The sequence below is a fragment of the Myotis myotis genome, unplaced genomic scaffold (assembly GCF_014108235.1).
Source record: "Myotis myotis isolate mMyoMyo1 unplaced genomic scaffold, mMyoMyo1.p scaffold_m19_p_9, whole genome shotgun sequence".
NCBI lineage: Eukaryota > Metazoa > Chordata > Mammalia > Chiroptera > Vespertilionidae > Myotis > Myotis myotis.
Genome location: NW_023416401.1, coordinates 92,547,343 through 92,566,479, shown reverse-complemented (window position 1 = coordinate 92,566,479; position 19,137 = coordinate 92,547,343). Strand labels below are relative to the sequence as shown.

Genomic DNA, 19,137 nt, shown 5'->3' with positions numbered 1-19,137 from the left:
ACAAAATAGCAAAGGCAGGGCCATCCTATGAATGCCAGCTGCCCCTCCACTTCTCCTTCTGATGTAAACAAACAGTAAGCCCTTGCCAGGTTCCCTGCTCCAACCAGGTTTCAGGGAGGGAGAGTTCTCCTGCTGAACTGAGACCTGGTCTAGATACTGGGAGGAAATCTGAGGTTATATTTGAACACAGAGTAACAGGCACTGTAACAAAGTATCAACCAAGCTCAGCAAACAGGACTTGACCAGAACCAAGCAGCTAAAACTTTCTAACATTGCCCAGCTGGCGTGCTCAGTGGTTGAACATCGATCTGTAAACCAGGTCACGGTTCGATTCCTGGTCAGATCACATGCCCAAGTTGCAAACTTGATCCCCAGTAGAAGGCATGCAAGAGGCAGCTGATCAGTGATTCTCTCTCATCATTGATGTTTCTCTCTCTTTCTCCCTTTCCCTTCCTCTCTGAAATCAATAAAGATATATTTTAAAAAAATAAAATAAAACTTCCTAACACTGAGATTCACACTTCCCTCTACAAGTAAGAGAAAGGTATCTGTAGGCAGGAATCTGAATGGACCATGACAGACGATGTGTTTGGAAAAGAGAAACCCTTCTCCAGGAGCTGAAAAGTCAGTCACCACAGCCCTGACACAAAGGTGCGCCTATCAGGTGTTCTGGCCAAAGATGCTGCACCTGTGTCAGTCAGGCCTCGGCTCCAGTGTCCACTCCCCAGGAACAGAGAGCAGGACAAGTTAAAGGACAGGCACTTCTACAAATGACTGATCTCTTCAGAAAGCCAATGTCACGAAAAGGTTCAAAGGCAAAGGCAGGGGAAAATGTAGGAGACAGGACACGGGAAGTGGTTGGTTTGGGAGAAAAGCAGCTCTGCCATGTCTTGGGGACAAGCAGGGAATACAGACATGGCCCAGATCAGGTAACAGAATCGGGTTCATGCTGCTGAGTGGGACAAAGGTGCTGGTCAGTGTGGGAGACAGGCCGCTCAATGCTGAGGGTGAACTGACCCTGAGGGACCCAACAAAGACCACCTGCAGGTGTGGAGAAGCGAATGTGCAAACTGGGACCAGTGTTGGGACTCTGCAGGAGCAGGCATGTTTGCCGCACTATTCTACTTGTTTGAAGTTTTCATAATGAAGTTCTGAAAAGCCAACCACTTAATACGATTTTCCACAGGTATCCATGACAGATTTTTAATGAATGACTTCCAAAAAGTTGGAATCAAAGCTTCTTTAGTATGCAAATCATGTACACTTAACTACCATACTTGTGCACAAGCATAAAAACACTCCCGTCAAGTCCTGGCAGTTAGAGTGCCAGCCCTCAGACCAAAAGATCTGGGTTTCGATTCCCAGTCAAGGGCACTTACCTGGGTTGCAATTCCATCCCCAGCCTCCTCTGGGGAAGGCAACCACTCAATGTATCTTTCTCACATCAGTGTTTCTCTCCCCCGCGCCCCCTCCCCCCCATTCCACTCTCTAAAAAAATCAATGCAAAAAATATCCTCGAGCAGATTAAAAATGGTGGCAGAGTAAGAGGATGCTGCACGGACACACTCCCAGGACAAAACTGGAATTGCAACTATTTAACAGAAAAACTTCTTGAATAATCAATGGAAGACTTACAGGAGAGAACCCTGATAGATGAAGACGGAAAAAGTGGAGACCGAATGGAGACTGGTAGGAGGGGCGGAGGCGTGAAAGGGCTGGCCAGATGCCCACAGACAGCAAGTTCAGGAGAGATATCTCAGCTGTGAGGGGTTTCCACTGAGAACTCTGGGGTCTAATCCCCAAGCTGGGCCCCCCAGCAGAGAGCACCAGAACTAAAAAGGGTACCCACATACCATCTGGCTGTGAAAAGCAGTGGGGGTGCCATCAGCCAGGGAGAGATGGCTGGAAATTCAGACCCCCCTCTTAAAGGGCAATATACAAAATTCCCTGTGCAACCACTCACCTTGTGCTCTGCCAGAGAGAGGGCCGAGTGGGCTGCAGCTGTGCGAGCAGAAGTCAGGGTTGGGGGCTCTAGGATTAGAGCTCAGAAGGCAGACACCCTGGTTTCCTGTGCTGAGTCATTCCCTCGCTCTACAGACATCATCTTTCTCATGCAGACAATTACTATCTAGGCAGTTTTGCCTGGGGGAAGACAGCTGACCCACCCAATTGGGAAACCCCTTGCCCCATGGTGAGGAGTTCCTAAGGCCCATTAGGAGACTGAGAATAATTAGCCTCCTGGCAGAAGCAATCACTCCGCCCTGCTGGGAAAAATTCTTGCCATACCTGTGGACGATTGCCTGAGGATATTCAAGGCTAAATCCAATCAGTCTGCAAACAGAGGCAGTCACTGGAGGCTTTGAGTCTTTGCCTGATCTAATTAGTCAGAGTGTTTGACATTGCCCTGCACTAGAGATCAAAAGGCCTAGCAGATCTACCTAATACGTAGTCACAAACCCAAAACAGGTACCCAAAATGAGGAGACAAAGAAACAACCCCTAAATGAAAGAACAAGAGAATTCTCCAGAAGAGATACATGAAACGAAGATAAGAAATTTATCTGAAACAAAGTTCAGAATAACGATGATAAAGATGCTCAACAGCATGAGAAAAGATATAGTAATTATGAAAACAGAAATAAAGAATGACCCAGCACAGAAAAAGAACACATTGGAAGGAATATACAGCAGAGTAGGGGAAGCTGAGGATCGAATCAGTGAATTAGAAGACAAGGTTGAAAAAATCACTCAATCAGAGAACCAAAAAGAAAAAACAATTAAAAAACAAGAGGACAGCTTAAGGGAGCTGTGGGGCAATATGAAACATAAACAATATTCACATAGCAGGTGTGCCAGAAGGGCAGAAAGGGAGAAAGAGACAGAGAACGTATTGAAGAAATAATGGCAGAAAACTTCCCTAACCAGGTAAAGGAAAAAGTCACACAAATGCAGGAGGCACAGAGTCCCAAGCAAGAAGAACCCAAACAGGGCCAAGCCCAGACATATTGTAATTAGAATGCCAAAATTAAAGACAGAGAGAATCTTAAAAGCAGAAAGAAAATAAACTGTTATCTACAAAGGAGCTCCCATAAGGCTGACACCCAATCTCTCATCAGAAACTCTACAGGCCAGGGGGGAATGGGATGAAGTACTCAAGGTAACAAAAAGCAAGGATCTGAAACCAACATTACTATATCCAGGAAAGCTATCTTTCAAAACCGATGGTGAAATAAAAAGCTTCCCAGACCAAAAAAAAAAAAAAAAAAAAAAAAAGGCTAAAGGAGTTTATCACAACCATGCCAGCATTACAAGAAATGCTAAAGGGACTGCTGTAATGAGAAGAAAGAGAGAGAGAAACCTAGGCATACAGAATTAAAATGGTAATAAATAAGTACCTATTAATAATAACCTTAAATATAAATGGATTAAATACTCCAATCAAAAGGCATAGGGTAGCTGAATGGATACAAAAATATGACCCAATTATATGATGTCTACCAGAGACACACCTCAGAACAAAAGACTCACACAGGATGAGAGTGAAGGGATGGAAAAAATTTCCATGCAAATTGAAACGAAAAAAACTGGAGTTGCAAGACTCATATCTGACAAAATAGACTTCAAAACGAAGGCCATCGAAAGAGACAACAAAGGTCACTACATAATACTAAAGGGATAGATCCAACAAGAGGATATAACCCTGGTAAACATATATGCACCCAATATAGGAGCACCTAAATATATTTTAAAAACGTCTAGAGGACTTTAAGTGCACATGGGTCATTCACAAAGATAGACCACATGTTAGGACACAAAACAAGTCTCTACAAGTTCAAGAAGACTGAATGCATATCAAGCATCTTCTCAGATCACAGTGGAATGAAATTACAAATCAACTACAGTAAAAAACACCTAAAAACATTCAAACACATGGAGGCTAAATAGCATGTTATTAAGCAATGAATGGGTTACGAACAAGGTCAAGAAAGAAATCAAAAACTTCCTGGAAACAAGTGAAAATGAACACACAACAAACCAAAATCTCTGGGACACAGCAAAAGCAGTCCTGAGAGGGAAATTCATAGAACTACAGGCCTACCTCAAAAAAACAAGAAAAATCAATAACAAACTATTTAACCTTAAAACTTAAAGAACTAGAAAGAGAACAAGAAAAGCCCAGAGTAAGTAGAAGGAAGGAAATAATAAATATCAGAGCAGAAATAAATGATACAGAGACTAAAAAAAAATCAATAAAACCAAGAGCTAGTTCTTTGAAAAGATAAACAAGATTGATGAACTCTTAGCCAGACTCTTCAAGAAACAAAGAGAGAGGACCTGAAAAACAAAATCAGAAACAAAAGCAGAGAAGTAACAACTGACACCACAGAAATACAAAGGATTGTAAGAAAATACTATGAACAACTAACTGTATGCCAACAAGTGGACAATGTGGATGAAATGGTCAAATTCGTAGAAAAATACAACCTCCCAAAACTAAATCAGGAAGAATCAGAAAACCTGAATAGGCCAGTAACAACTGAGGAAATAGAAGCAGCAATCAAAAAACTCCCAGCAAACAAAAGCCCGGATCCGGACGGACTCACAGGGGAGTTTTACCAAACATTCAAAGAAGAACTAAGACCTATCCTCCTCAAACTATTTCAAAAAATGCAAGAGGAAGGAACACTTCCAAGCTCTTTTTATGAGGCCAGCATTATCCTAATTCCAAAACCAGATAAAGATAATACAAAAGCAGAGACTTACAGGCCAATATCCCTGATGATCATAGATGCTAGAATCCTCAACAAAATATTAACAAATCGGATCCAGTAATATATTAAAAAGATCATACACCGTGACCAAGTGGGATTTATTCTAGGGATGCAAGGCTGGGTACAATATTCACAAATCAATAAATGTGACATATTACATAAACCAAAAATCAGATGATCATATCAATACACGCAGAAAACGAATTAGCAAAAACCCAACACCCATTTTTGATAAAAACTCTCAGCAAAGTGAGACTAGAGGGAGCATATCTCAACATGATAAAGGCCATATATGACAAACCTACAGCCAACATCACACTCAATGGGCAAAAACTAAAACCTTTTCCCCTAAGAACAGGAACAAGACAGGGATATCGGCTTTCACCACTCTTATTCAACACAGTACTGGAAGTCCTAGCCCGGTCGTCAGCAAACTGCGGCTCGCGAGCCACATGCGGCTCTTTGGCCCCTTGAGTGTGGCTCTTCGTAAGCCTTAGGAGTACCCTAATTAAGTTAATAACAATGTACCTACCTATATAGTTTAAGTTTAAAAAATCTGTCTCTCAAAAGAAATTTCAATCGTTGTACTGTTGATATTTGGCTCTGTTGACTAATGAGTTTGCCGACCACTGTCCTAGCCACAGCAATCATACAAGAAGAAGAAATAAAAGGCATCCACGCTGGAAAGGAGAAAGTAAAACTTTCATTATTCACCGGTGACATGATATTGTACATAGAAAATCCTAAAGACTACTAGATTTAATAAATGAATTAAATTTGATAGCTTTTTATTACATTAATAATGAATTCTCAGAAAGAGACACTAAACAATCCCATTTACCATTGTAACAAAAAAATTAAGATACTTGGGAATAAAATTTAACCTAGGAAGTAAAAGACCAGTACTCAGAAAACTACAGGACGTTGAAAAAAGAGATAGATGCCGAAACCGGTTTGGCTCAGTGGATAGAGCGTCGGCCTGCGGACTGAAAGGTCCCAGGTTCGATTCTGGTCAAGGGCATGTACCTGGGTTGCAGGCATATCCCCAGTGGGGGATGTGCAGGAGGCAGCTGATCGATGTTTCTCTCTCATCGATGTTTCTAGCTCTCTATCTCTCTCCCTTCCTCTCTGTAAAAATCAATAAAATATATTTAAAAAAAAAAGAAAAAAGAGATAGAAGATATAAACAACTGAAAGAATATACGGTGTTGATGGATTGGTAGAATCATTAAAATGTCCATAGTACCCAAGGCAACCTACAGATTCAATGCAATCCCTATTAAAATACCAATGGCACCCTGACTGGTTTGGCTCAGTGAATAGAGCGCCGGCCTGCGGACTCAAGGGTCCCGGGTTCGATTCCGGTCAAGGGCATGTACCTTGGTTACGGGCACATCCCCAGTAGGGGGCGTGCAGGAGGCAGCTGATCGATGTTTCTCTCTCATTGATGTTTCTAACTCTCTATCCCTCTCCCTTCCTCTCTGTAAAAAATCAATAAAATATATTAAAAAAAAAAATACCAATGGCATACTTCACAGATCTAGAACAAATACTCCAAAAATTTATATGGAACCAAAAAAGACCCCGAATAGCTGAAGCAATCTTGAGAAAGAACAACAAAGTTGGAGGAATCACAATACCAGATATCAAGTCATACTACAAAACCACTGTAATCAAACCAGCCTGGTACTGGCACAAGAACAGGCATATAGATCAATGGAACATAACAGAGACCCCAGAAATCGACCCAAGCCATTACGCTCAATTAATATTCGACAAAGGAGGCAGGAGCATACAATGGAGTCAAGAGAGTCTCTTCAATAAATGGTGTTGGGAAAATTCGACAGATACGTGCAAAAAAATGAAACTAGACCACCCACTTACACCATACACAAGAATAAACTCAAAATGGATAAAAACTTTAAGTGTAAGTCAGGAAACAAGAAACCATAGGCAGAAAATCTCAGACATCTCTCATAGCAATATGTTTACAGATACATCTCCTAGGGCAGTGGTTCTCAACCTTCCTAATGCCGCGACCCTTTAATACAGTTCCTCATGTTGTGGTGACCCCCAATTTCATTGTTACAAATTTAACATAATTAAAGCATAGTGATTAATCACAAAAACAATATGTAATTATATATGTGTTTTCTGATGGTCTTAGGCAGCCCCTGTGAAAAGGTCGTTCAACCCCCAAAGGGGGCGCGACCCACAGGTTGAGAACCGCTGTCCTAAGGCGGAGAAAATAAACAAATGGGACTACATCAAAATAAAAAGCTTCTGCACAGTGCTCGCTTCGGCAGCACATATACTAAAAAGCTTCTGCACAGCAAAAGAAACAATCAACAAAATGAAAAGGGAGCCCACTGCATGGGAGGACATATTCAGCAATGATACACCCGATAAAGGGTTAATTTCCAAAATATACAAGGAACTCATACAACTTAACAAAAGGAAGACAAACAAGCCAATTAAAAAATGGACAAAGGCCTGGCTGGTGTGGCTCAGTGGTTCAGCGTTGACCTATGAACCAGATCATGATTCGATTCCCCGTCAAGGCATATGCATGGGTTGCGGGCTCAGTCCCCAGTATGGGGCGTGCAGGAGGCAGCCAATCAATGATTCTCTCTCATCATTGATGTTTCTCTCTCTCCCTCTCCCTTCCTCTTTGAAATCAATAAAAATACATTCTTTTTAAAAAATGGACAAAGTATTTAAATAGACACATCTCCAAAGTGGACATACAGATGGCCAAGAGACATACGAAAAAATGCTCAAAGTCACTGATCATCAGAGAGATGCAAATTAAAACGACAATGATGTATCATCTCACACCTGTCAGAATGGCTACCATCAACAAATCAACAAATGACAAGTGCTGGCCAGGATGTTAAGAAAAGGAAACCCTCTTACACTGCTGGTGGGAATGCAGACTGGTGCAGCCATTATGGAAAACAGTATGGAATTTCCTCAAAAAATTAAATATGGATCTGCCATTTGACCCAGTCATCCCACTTCTGGGAATATATCCTAAGAAACTCGAAACACCAATCAGAAAGGATGTATGCACCCTTATGCTCACAGCAGCACAATTTACAATAGCTAAGATCTGGAAACAGCCCAAGTGCCCATCAGTAGATGAGTGGATAAAAAACCTGTGGTACATTTATACCATGGAACACTACAGAGCAGTAAAAAATAATCTCTTACCTTTTGAAATAGCATGGAGGGACCTGAGAGTATCATGCTAAGTGAAATAAGCCAGTCAGCAAAAGACAAGTATCACATGATCTCACTCATATGTGGAATCTAATCAAAATAAACTGATGAACAAAGATCCAGAGACATGGAAGCATGGAACAGAGTGCGAAATCTCAGAGGGAAGGTGGGCGGGTGGGTGGGAGGTAATCAACCAAAGACCTTGTATGCATATATGCATAACTCATGGGCACGGACAATTATGTGGTGAAAGGCTGAGGGCCGGAGGGCGGCTGGAAGAAGTTAATGGTTGGGGAGGGACCATATGTAATACTTTCAGCAATAAAGATTAAAAAGAAAAAATTGCCCTAGCCAGTTTGGCTCAGTAGATAGAGTGTTGACCTGTGGACTGAAGGGTCCCAGGTTCGATTCCAGTCAAGGGCACATGCCTGGGTTGCAGGCTTGATCCCTAGTAGGGAACATGCAGGAGGCAGCTAATCAATGATTCTCATCATTGATGTTTCTATCTCTTTCCCTCTCTCTTCCTCTCTAAAATCAATAAAAATAAAAAAATATTTTAAAAAAGTAAGTAAAAGAGAAAAAAAGAAAAAATTATCCTTGAGTGGGGATTAACAAAAAAAACAAATAAACAAAAAACTCTTGTCAACAGGAGAGACAAGATGGCGGCGGAATAGGCAGACTCGTCCTAAGGCTTGTCCCGCCCGGAGCAAATAGAATGAGCAGCTGAAACAGATAACATCCACCCCCGAAATGGCGAAGTATACTCAGCTGGTGAGGCAGCTTGCAGCCGGAAAGGGCAGAGTTCCCCTGGAAAGGTAAAAACCAGGGACCTTGGCAGGAAAGTCTGCCAGATGTCTGAGCCCAGAGGGTCAGAGGGAGACAGCGTGCCACCCAGCCGCATCCCTTGGGACAGGCACAGCCCCTGACTGGGGAAAGGAGATCCACAGGACTGTTGGCGCCGGGGGATTTGAGATCTGGGTTCCATAATTATGGAGGACTGAGCCTTAAGGGGGCAGCCTGAAGCGCTGACCAGACCATGCAGTGCCCAGTAAGAGAGGAGCTTTTCTGCGGCCGGCGTTTGTTTGTTTTCACTGAACCCTGTTCATAGGACAATTCGGATACAGACACTCACCAGTGCTGAGGAGCAGGAGAAGGTGCGGACGAGTGGAATCTGGGAAGAGGCTGGGGAGAGAAGGGGGTCCAGGACAGGTGGCAGCAAATTGAGTGCTGAGTCATGCCTGAGCCCAGGACTTGGGCAGCCATTTTATCCTGAGGATATAAACGCTCCCTCCAGGCCCCAGGCAAGGAGCACAGCCACACCCAGATTCCACCTTGAATGGTATGAAGGATTAAACAAATCTGATTAGTCCCTGGGAGTTAACAGGGTCTGGCCTATAGAGGGGCCTTCAGTCCCAGCAACAGAAAAAAATAAAAAAATCACAGACACTCCAGAAACTGGGATCTTAAGCCAGCCAAAGGAATGACATTTCAATTTTTCATTTTTATTTTTTAACTAGAGGCCCAGTGCATGAAATTCATGCACTGGGGGTAGGGAGGTCCCTCATCCTGGCCTGTGCTGTCTCGCAGTCTGGGACCCCTGTGGGGATGTCCACCTGCCAGCTTAGGCCTGCTCCTGGGGTGGTTGGGCCTAAGCTGGCAGTCAGACATCCCTCTGGCATACCGGGAGCCCTAAGCCACAGTCAGACATCCTTAGCACTGCTGCAGAGGCTCCTGTCACCGCTGCTGCGCGCTCACAGCCGTCAGCCTGGCTTATGGCTGAGCAGAGCTCCCCCTGTGGGAGTGCACTGATCATCAGGGGGCAGCTCCTGCATGGAGCGTCTGCCCCCTGGTGGTCAGTGCGTGTCATAGTGACCAGTAATTTCCAGTTGTTCCACTGTTAGGGTCAATTTGCATATTACCCTTTTATTATATAGGATTATTATTTTATTAGCTTTTTTTTTTGCTTTATTCTTTGTTTCCCTTTTTTGTTTGTTGCTTTATTTTATACTTCTTTTCACACTATTTTTCATCATTCAATTTTATTTTTACTTGTTATTTTCTATTTTTATACCATTTTTAAAGTCAATTTTTTTGTAAATATATTATTTTGTTCCCTTTCTGTCTCTTCTTATCTACTCATCCCTTTTCTACCTCCGCTATACTGAAGTGAGGTCCTCCCTATATTTATCCAATTCTTAACCTTATTTCCTATATATCAGCTCAGCCTCTACAGATTCTGCCCCCACCCTCTTTACTGGGTGGTTGGTGTTTGTATTTGTTTATCTATTGGTTCTGTGGTGTTCTCTCTCTCTCTCCCTCTCTCCCTCTCTCTCTCTCTCTATATATATATATATATTCTCCTTTTTCTTTTCTCTCCTATCTGTTTTTCTTCTTTTCTCTCTCTCTCTCTCTCTCTCTCTCTCTCTCTCTCTCTCTCTCTCTCTCTCAGATATCATTTGTACTCTCTTTTCTCTCCCCTAATTCTCTTTTCTCAGGTGGTCACTTACATTGGGGTTATCGGTGTCGTGAATACATTCATGCTTTGTTCCCCTTGAGTCATGTCTTGTTAAGGTGAATTTTATCCTGTCTGGCTAAAGTGCTAGAGAGCAAGCCACATAACCAGACACCTGGAGAGGAGGAGCAGCAATGCGTGCAGTTCACTCCCGTCCAAAGAGCAGCAGCCGTGCAAGCAACCCACCCCCATCCGAGGAGCAACAGACTTGCAATCAACCTGTCCAAGTCCAAGGAGCAGTAGCCCCACAAGCAGCACACCACATCAGAGGAACAACAGCAGCGTGCACCCAGCCTCCATTCAAGGAACAGCAGCCACGTGAGCAGTCCGCCCCAGTTCAAGGAGTAGCAGCTGTGTGTGAAGCCTCCCCTCACCAGCCAGAGGAGTCACCACAGCTGTGAACAGCACCCACGAGAGGAGCTGCTGCCAACTGAGGAGCAGCTGCTACCACAACCGCCCGAGGAGCAACCACAGCCAGAGGAGACACTGCCACCCAAGGAGCAGACCCTGAACGACTCAACATGTAGATATGTCGGTGAGATCAAACACGGGTAGACAAAGAAACCCCCAAAGGAAAGAAGAGGAGGACTCGATAGAAAAAGCAGCTAAGTGAAACAGAGGCATGCAACATGTCAGAAAAAGAATTCAGATTAAGGGTCCTAGAATGCATAAACCGGATGGAGGAAAAATCAACAACTTATGCAAGAAGCAAGAAGAAACAGATGAAAAAAATCAACAACTTATGTGAGAATCAAAAAGAAACGGATGAAAAAATCAATAACTTATGTAAGAACCAAGAAGAAATGTATGAAAAAAATCAATAACTTATGTAAGAACCAAGAAGAAATGAAGAGTGATATAGCTGCAATAAAAACACCATTGAAAGTTTCAACAACAGACTAGGAGAAACGGAGGACCGAATTAGTGACTTAGAAGACAAGGAAGCAAAACACACCTAAACTGAACTGCAATTGGAGAAAAAAATTAAAAGACAGGAGGAGAGCCTAAGGGAGCTATGGGACAACATGAAACGAAACAACATACAAATAATAGGGGTGCCAGAACAACAGAAAGGGGAACAAGGATTAGAAAACCTATTGGAAGAAATAATATCAGAAAACTTCCCTGAGGTGGGGAAGAAAAAAGTCACACAAGCACAGAGTCCCAAAAAAGATGAACCCGAAAAGACCCACACCAAGACACATCATAATTACCATGGCAAATGGTCAGACAAAGAGAGAATCTTAAAGGCTGCAAGAGAGAGATGGAAAGTTACATACAAGGGATCTCCCATTAGATTATCAAATGATTTCTCAACATCAGGCCAGAAAAGAATGGACGGAAATTTACAAAGTGATGCAAAGCAAAGGACTGAATCCAAAAATACTCTATCCAGCAAGGCTATCATTCAGAATTGAAGGGGAAATAAGAAGCTTCACAGACAAAAAAAAGGTTAAGGAAGTTTATCACCACCAAGCCAGCAATGCAAGGAATGCTAAAGGGACTGGTGTAAAAAGAAGAAATAAAAAGCTAAGAAAGAAAACAGGCACAAAAAATAGAAATGGCTACAAACAAGTACCTTTCAATAATAACTTTAAACGTAAATGGACTAAATGCTCCAACCAAAAGACATCAAGTGGCTGAATGGATAAAACAACATGACCCATATATTTGCTGTCTACAAGAGACCCACCTCAGAATAAGCAACTCACACAGGCTGAAAGTGAAGGGATGAAAAAATATCTTTCAGGCAAATGGAAATGAAAAAAAAGCTGGGGTAGCAATACTTATATCAGACAAAATAGACATCAAACTGAAGGCCATAACAAGAGATAAGGAAGGCCACTTCATAATACTAAAGGGATCAATACAACAAGAAGATATAACCCTGATAAACATATATGCAGCCAATGCAGGAGCACCCAAATACATAAAAAAAACTCCTGGAAGATATCAAGGGAGAGATCGACAACAATACAATCATAGTAGGGGACTTTAATACACCACTGACACCACTGGACAAATCCTCTAGACCAGGGGTGGGCAAACTTTTTGACTCAAGGGCCACAATGGGTTCTTAAACTGGACTCAGAAGAAGGAGCTGCGGCTGTGTTTCCCAACGTTGCCATGTTAACACTGCTGCTGGTGAAGGAGCGGAGGAGAGAGCAAGAGAACCCTCCGCTCTTTCAGCTCCGCGGGCCGGATAGAACAGCCAAACGGGCCGAATCCGGCCCATGGGCTGTAGGTTGCCCACGGCTGCTCTAGACAAACAATCAGCAAAGAAACAGCAATACTAAATGACTCACTAGATCAGATGGACTTGACATCTTCAGAACATTTCACCCCAAAGCCATGGAATATACGTTCTTCTCAAGTGCACATGGGACATTTTCAAAAATAGACCACATACTGGGTAACCAGCAAAGTCTCCCCAAATTCAAGAAGATTGAAATCATACCAAGCATCTTCTCAGATCACAATGGCATAATATTATAAATAAACTACAATAGAAACAACCCAAAATACTCAAACATTCGGAAGCTGAATAGCATGTTATTAAATATTGATTGGGTTACCAATGAGATCAAAGAAGAAATTAATAGCATCCTGGAAACTAATGACAATGAAAACACAACAATCCAAAACCTATGGGACACAACGAAAGCAGTCCTGAGAGGGAAGTTTATAGCCTTACAGGCCTACCTCAAAAAACAAGAAAAAATGATAGTAAATCACCTAACTCTACATTTCGAAGAATCAGAAAGAGAGCAACAAGAAAACCCCAGAGTGAGCAGAAGGAAGGAGATAATAAAGATCAGAGCAGAAATAAATGGCATAGAGACCAAAAAAACAATACATAAAATCAACGAAACCAAGAGCTGGTTCTTTGAAAGGATAAACAAGATTGATGAAACTCTAGCCAGGATCACCAAGAAGCAAAGAGAGAGGACCCAAGTAAACAAAATCAGAAACGATAGAGGCGAAATAACAACAGACCCCACAGAAATACAAATGATTGTTAAAAAATACTATGGACAACTCTACTCCAACAAACTAGATAACCTGGAGAAAATGGACATATTCCTAGAAAAACACAACATTCCAAAACTCAATCAGAAAGAATCTAAAAATCTCAATAGGCCAATAACTATGGAAGAAATTGAAGCAGTCATCAAAAAGCTTCCAGCAAACAAGAGCCCAGGACCAGACGGCTTCACAGGGGAGTTTTACCAAACATTCAAGGAAGAACTAAAACCTATCCTCCTCAGACTACTACAAAAAATTCAAGAGGAAGGAACACTTCCAAGCTCATTCTATGAAGCCAGCGTCACCCTAATACCAAAACCAGGGAAAGACAACACAATGAAAGAGAATTACAGGCCGATATCCCTCATGAACATAGATGCCAAAATCCTCAACAAAATCTTAGCAAACTGGATCCAGCAGTACATCAGAAAGATCATACACCATGACCAACTAGGATTTATCCCAGGGATGCAAGGATGGTACAATATCCAAAAATCAATAAACGTGATACATCACATAAACAAATTGAAAGAAAAAAACCCACATGGTCATATCAATTTATGCAGAAAAACCATTTAACAAAATCCAACACCCATTTTTGATAAAAACTCTCAGCAAGGTGGGAATAGAAGGATCATACCTCAACATAATAAAAGCCATATATGACAAACCCACAGCCAACATCATACTCAATGGACAAAAACTAAAACCATTTCCCCCAAGAACAGGAACAAGACAGGGATGCCCACTCTCAACACTTCTGTTCAACATAGTACTGGAAGTATTAGCCATTGCAATCAGACAAGAAGAAGAAATAAAAGGCATTCAAATTGGAAAAGAGGAAGTAAAACTGTCCTTATTTGCAGACGACATGATATTATAGATACAAAACCCTAGAGACTCCATCAAAAAAACTACTAGGCTTAATACATGAATTTGGCAATGTAGCAGGATACAAAATTAACCCCAAGAAATCTGAGGCATTTCTATACACCAATAGTGAACTTTCAGAAAGAGAGATTATAAAAACAATCCCGTTTACCATCGCACCAAAAAAATTAAGTTACCCAGGAATAAACTTAACTAAAGAGGTAAATAACCACTACTCAGAAAACTACAGGATGTTGAAAAAAGAGATAGAGGAAGACATAAACAGATGGAAGAACATACCGTGTTCATGGATTGGTAGAATCAACATCATTAAAATGTCCATACTACCCAAAGCAATCTATAAATTCAACACACTTCCCATTAAAATACCAATGGCATACTTCACAGATCTAGAACGAACTCTCCAAAAATTCATCTGGAATAAAAAAAAGACCCCGAATAGCTGCAGCAATCCTGAGAAAGAACAAATTAGGTGGGATCTCAATACCAGATATCAAGCTGTATTACAAAGCCACTGTTCTCAAAACTGCCTGGTACTGGCACAAGAACAGACATATAGATCAATGGAATAGAACAGAGAGCCCAGAAATCGGCCTGAACCAATATGCTCAATTAATATTTGACAAAGGAGGCAAGAACATACAATGAAGCAAAGACAGTCTCTTCAATAAATGGTGTTGGGAAAATTGGACAGATATATGCAAGAAAATGAAACTAGACCACCAACTTACACCATACACAAAAATAAACTCAAAGTGGATAAAGGACTTAAATGTACGACAGGAAACCATAAAAATTCTAGAAGAATCCAAAGGCAACAAAATCTCAGACATATGCCGAAGCAATTTCTTCACTGATACAGCTCCTAGGGCACTTGAAACGAAAGAGAAAATGAACAAATGGGACTACATCAAAATAAAAAGCTTGTGCACAGCAAAAGAAACCATCAACAAAACAACAAGAAAGCCCACTGCGTGGGAAAACATATTTGCCAATGTTATCACCGATAAGGGTTTAATCTCCATCATTTATAGGGAACTCATACAACTTAACAAAAGGAAGATAAACAATCCAATCAAAAAATGGGCAAAGGATCTAAATAGACACCTTTCAAAAGAGGACATTCAGAAAGCCAAGAGACATATGAAAACATGCTCAACGTCACTAATCATCCGAGAGATGCAAATCAAAACAACAATGAGGTGTCATCTCACACCTGTCAGATTGGCTATCATCAACAAATCAACAAATGACAAGTGCTGGAGAGGATGTGGAGAAAAAGGAATCCTTGTGCACTGCTGGTTGGAATGCAGACTGGTGCAGCCACTATGGAAGACAGTATGGAGTTTCCTCAAAAAACTGAAAATGGAACTCCCATTTGACCCAGTGATCCCACTTCTAGGAATATATCCCAAGAAATCAGAAACACCAATCGGAAAGGATATATGCACCCTTATTCATAGCAGCACAATTCACCATAGCTAAGATCTGGAAACAGCCTAAGTGCCCATCAGCAGACGAATGGATTAGAAAACTGTGGTACATCTACACGATGGAATACTATGCTGCTGTAAAAAAGAAGGAATTCTTACCATTTGCAACGGCATGGATGGAACTGGAGAGCATTATGCTAAGTGAAATAAGCCAGTCAACGAAAGAAAAATACCACATGATCTCACTCATCCATGGATAATTAAGACCATTATAAACTGATGAGCAAAAATAGATACAGAGGCAGAGCAACATCGAACAGACTGTCAAACTACAGCGGGAAGGCTGGGGAGGGTTGGGGGATGGGAGGGGGGTAAGTGATCAACCGAAGGACTTGTATGCATGCATATGAGCATAACCAATGGACACAAGACACTGGGGGGCATGGGAGGCTGGGGGGGGGTCAAGGGGAAAAAAAAAACGAGACATATATAATACTCTGTGTAATACTTTAAGCAATAAAACAATTTAAAAAAAGAAGAAAAAACTCTTGTCAAGAACTATGTTTCACTCTTCTGAAATGATCTTGAAAATATTAAAAATGTTACATGTTATAGAAAGTTATAAAATTGCATGTGTAATGAGCAATAAAGAGGAAAGTAAAACCAAATGCCAATTGTCAGTTTCCAGGCTTGTGAATAAATGTCACCCTATCCCTATACTTAATCTCATTGTCCTAATCCTATCTAATAATAGACAAACATTGTAATTGACCTTACCTTCGCTATGCCTCCCATCGGCTAATCACCATGATATGCAAATTAATCACCAGCAAAGATGGTGGCTAATTTGCATACTGCAGGCAGGGTGGGACAGCGCCATCCCACCTGCCCTGCCACCATCCGGGCCTGCTATCTGCGACCCGGGGCGGCGGGCGGGGCAGCAGCGATCCGCCGGCCTGCCCGGGCGTCCTGTGTGCAACCCGCCCGGGGCGTCCCGTGTGTGACCCGACCCGGGGCGGTGCCCCAACCCCTGGATTGGCCCTGCCGTGTGTGCGACCCGGGGCGGCGCCCCAACCCCCGGATCGGCCTTGCCGTGGGCGCGACCCGGGGAGGCGGGGCAGGCACGGAGGGATCGGGCCTGCCATCTGCCACCCGGGGAGCAGGCCTAAGCCAGCAGGTGGTTATCTCCCGAGGGGTCCCAGACTGTGAAAGGGCACAAGTGGGGCTGAGGGACACCCCCCCACCCCCTCCCCCACCCGTGCACAAATTTTTGTGCACTGGGCCTCTAGTATTCTATAATGATAATGCATTTTTAATTATTTTAAAATATATTTTTATTGACTTCAGAGAGGGAGAGAGATAGAACCATCAATGATGAGAGAGAATCATTCACTGGCTGCCTCCTGCACACCCCACACTGGCAATCGACCTGTAACCCAGGCATGTGCCCTGACCAGAAGTTGAACTGGTGACCTCTTGGTTTCTGGGTCCATGCTCAACCACTGAGCCATACCGACCAGGCAGAATACATTTTTAAAATAAAAAATATAGAGAACTTACAATGATAACTCAACATATATTAGTCAACATCACTACACCTATCCCAAAGACAGTAACCCTGATGTGTAGTCAGGATAGTCCCCCAAACGCTGCCAGGTTCTGGAAGCCAGCACGGAGTTCGTAAGCTCTCCACTGCAGCCCCCAGCCCTGCAGCTCCTGTCCAACAGCCCAGCGTTTACCCAGGTGCTGCCACCATAGGCAAGACCCAGGGGCCTCAAAGCTGAGCAGACACACAAACTATTCTTGCAACTTTTCTCCAAGTCTAAACCAAGGCAAAACAAAAGTTTTTTTTTTAGTTGCATAAAAGGCAGTGAAGGGCAGTAACTGGTTTTACCTTCTTTCTTTTCTTCTTTCGTCCATCCTTTTGTCCAGAGCTGCATAAATAGCATCCGCTTCCTCGTCGTCCTTTTCATAGGGCCCACTTGAGAAGAGGCTCCCTGCATAGCCATTAAACTGGGAACCAAACACATCCCTGGAGCGTCAGCTTCTCCCCCCACACAATCCCCACCAGCAGGAACAGAGCGCTTCCTGTGCAAATGCTACACAACATTCTGCACCAGAGAAACCCAACCTGAGGAGCAGCAAAGCAGCTGTCAGGGCAGAGAAGATGGAGGAGACTGAGCAGCCAATGTATGAGGGGTCTGGACGGGTCCTGGGCCAGAGGACACAGATGGGAAACTGGGATTCCAATAGCACTTGTAGATCAGCTAAGAGTGCTGTGTTATTCGATTTGCTGGTGCGATAGCTACTAAGATCACGGAAGATGAGGAGAAGCCTGTGAAGGGTACCCAGGAATTCTCCCCATTATTCTTGCAAGTTCCCTGGGAATTTAAAATTATTTCTGAACTAATTTTAGAAAGCTTTTCCTCTGAGGAAAAATGCTATCTGTTAGAACATATCTGAAGAAAACTTCAATGGACTAAATGCCAATTAACAAAGAGGGTGGCCCAGCTGGTGTGGCTCAGTGGTTGAGCATCAACCCATGAACCAAGAGGTCACGGTTTGATTCCTAGCCAGGGTACATGCCCAGTTTGCGAGCTCAATCCCCAGGAGGGGGCATGCAGGAGGCAGCCAATCAATGATTCGCTCTCATCGTTGCTGTTTCTATCTCTCCCTCTCACTTCCTCTCTCTGAAATTATAAAACACAAACATTTAACAAGGAGGGTGAACATTAAAGCAAAAGAAAGCAAATATCACAAATTCCACTTTACATTTTGATCTTTAAATTTTCACTGGCTTGAGTGCTCTCTTTCCCCCAGAGCACGTCCACTCCAGTCTTCTTTTCGAGTGAACTTTCCTAAATTCCAAGGGCCCTCCTTCTGCTTCTGTCACTTGTTTCCCGAGTCTACACAGCCCAGCTGGCTCACTTCTATTACCTCTGTAACTTTTTTATTTTTATGAGTTTATTTTAATTAAACTGAAGACATATGTCAGGGAGCAAGATCTCAAATGCTCCTCTGTAACTTTCTAAATAAACTTGCTTTTATAATTTGAGAGAGAAAAAAACTTCACTGGCCAAGACAAAACACCAATGCAATGGTTGTAACAGCTACAAGAACATGTCTCTTTAAAAAAAAAAAGTTTTTATTGATTTGAGAGAGAGAGGAAGGGAGAGGAAGAGAGAGAGGAACATCAATTGGCCACCTCTCTCACACCCCCCACTTGGGAGCGAGCCCAAAACTGGGGCATGTGGGAATCAAACTTTCGACCTTTTGGTGCA

General features: G+C 42.6%; 1 protein-coding gene across 1 annotated transcript in view; it reads right to left on the bottom strand.

The window, feature by feature from the left end:
- PRPF6 (pre-mRNA processing factor 6) overlaps positions 1 to 19,137 on the bottom strand; it is a 47,667-nt gene that overhangs the window by 26,559 nt on the left and 1,971 nt on the right. The window contains exon 3 of the mRNA XM_036323463.1: positions 17,751 to 17,869. Within this exon, the coding sequence (XP_036179356.1) occupies positions 17,751 to 17,869 (119 nt within the window). The remainder of the gene's footprint in view (positions 1 to 17,750; positions 17,870 to 19,137) is intronic.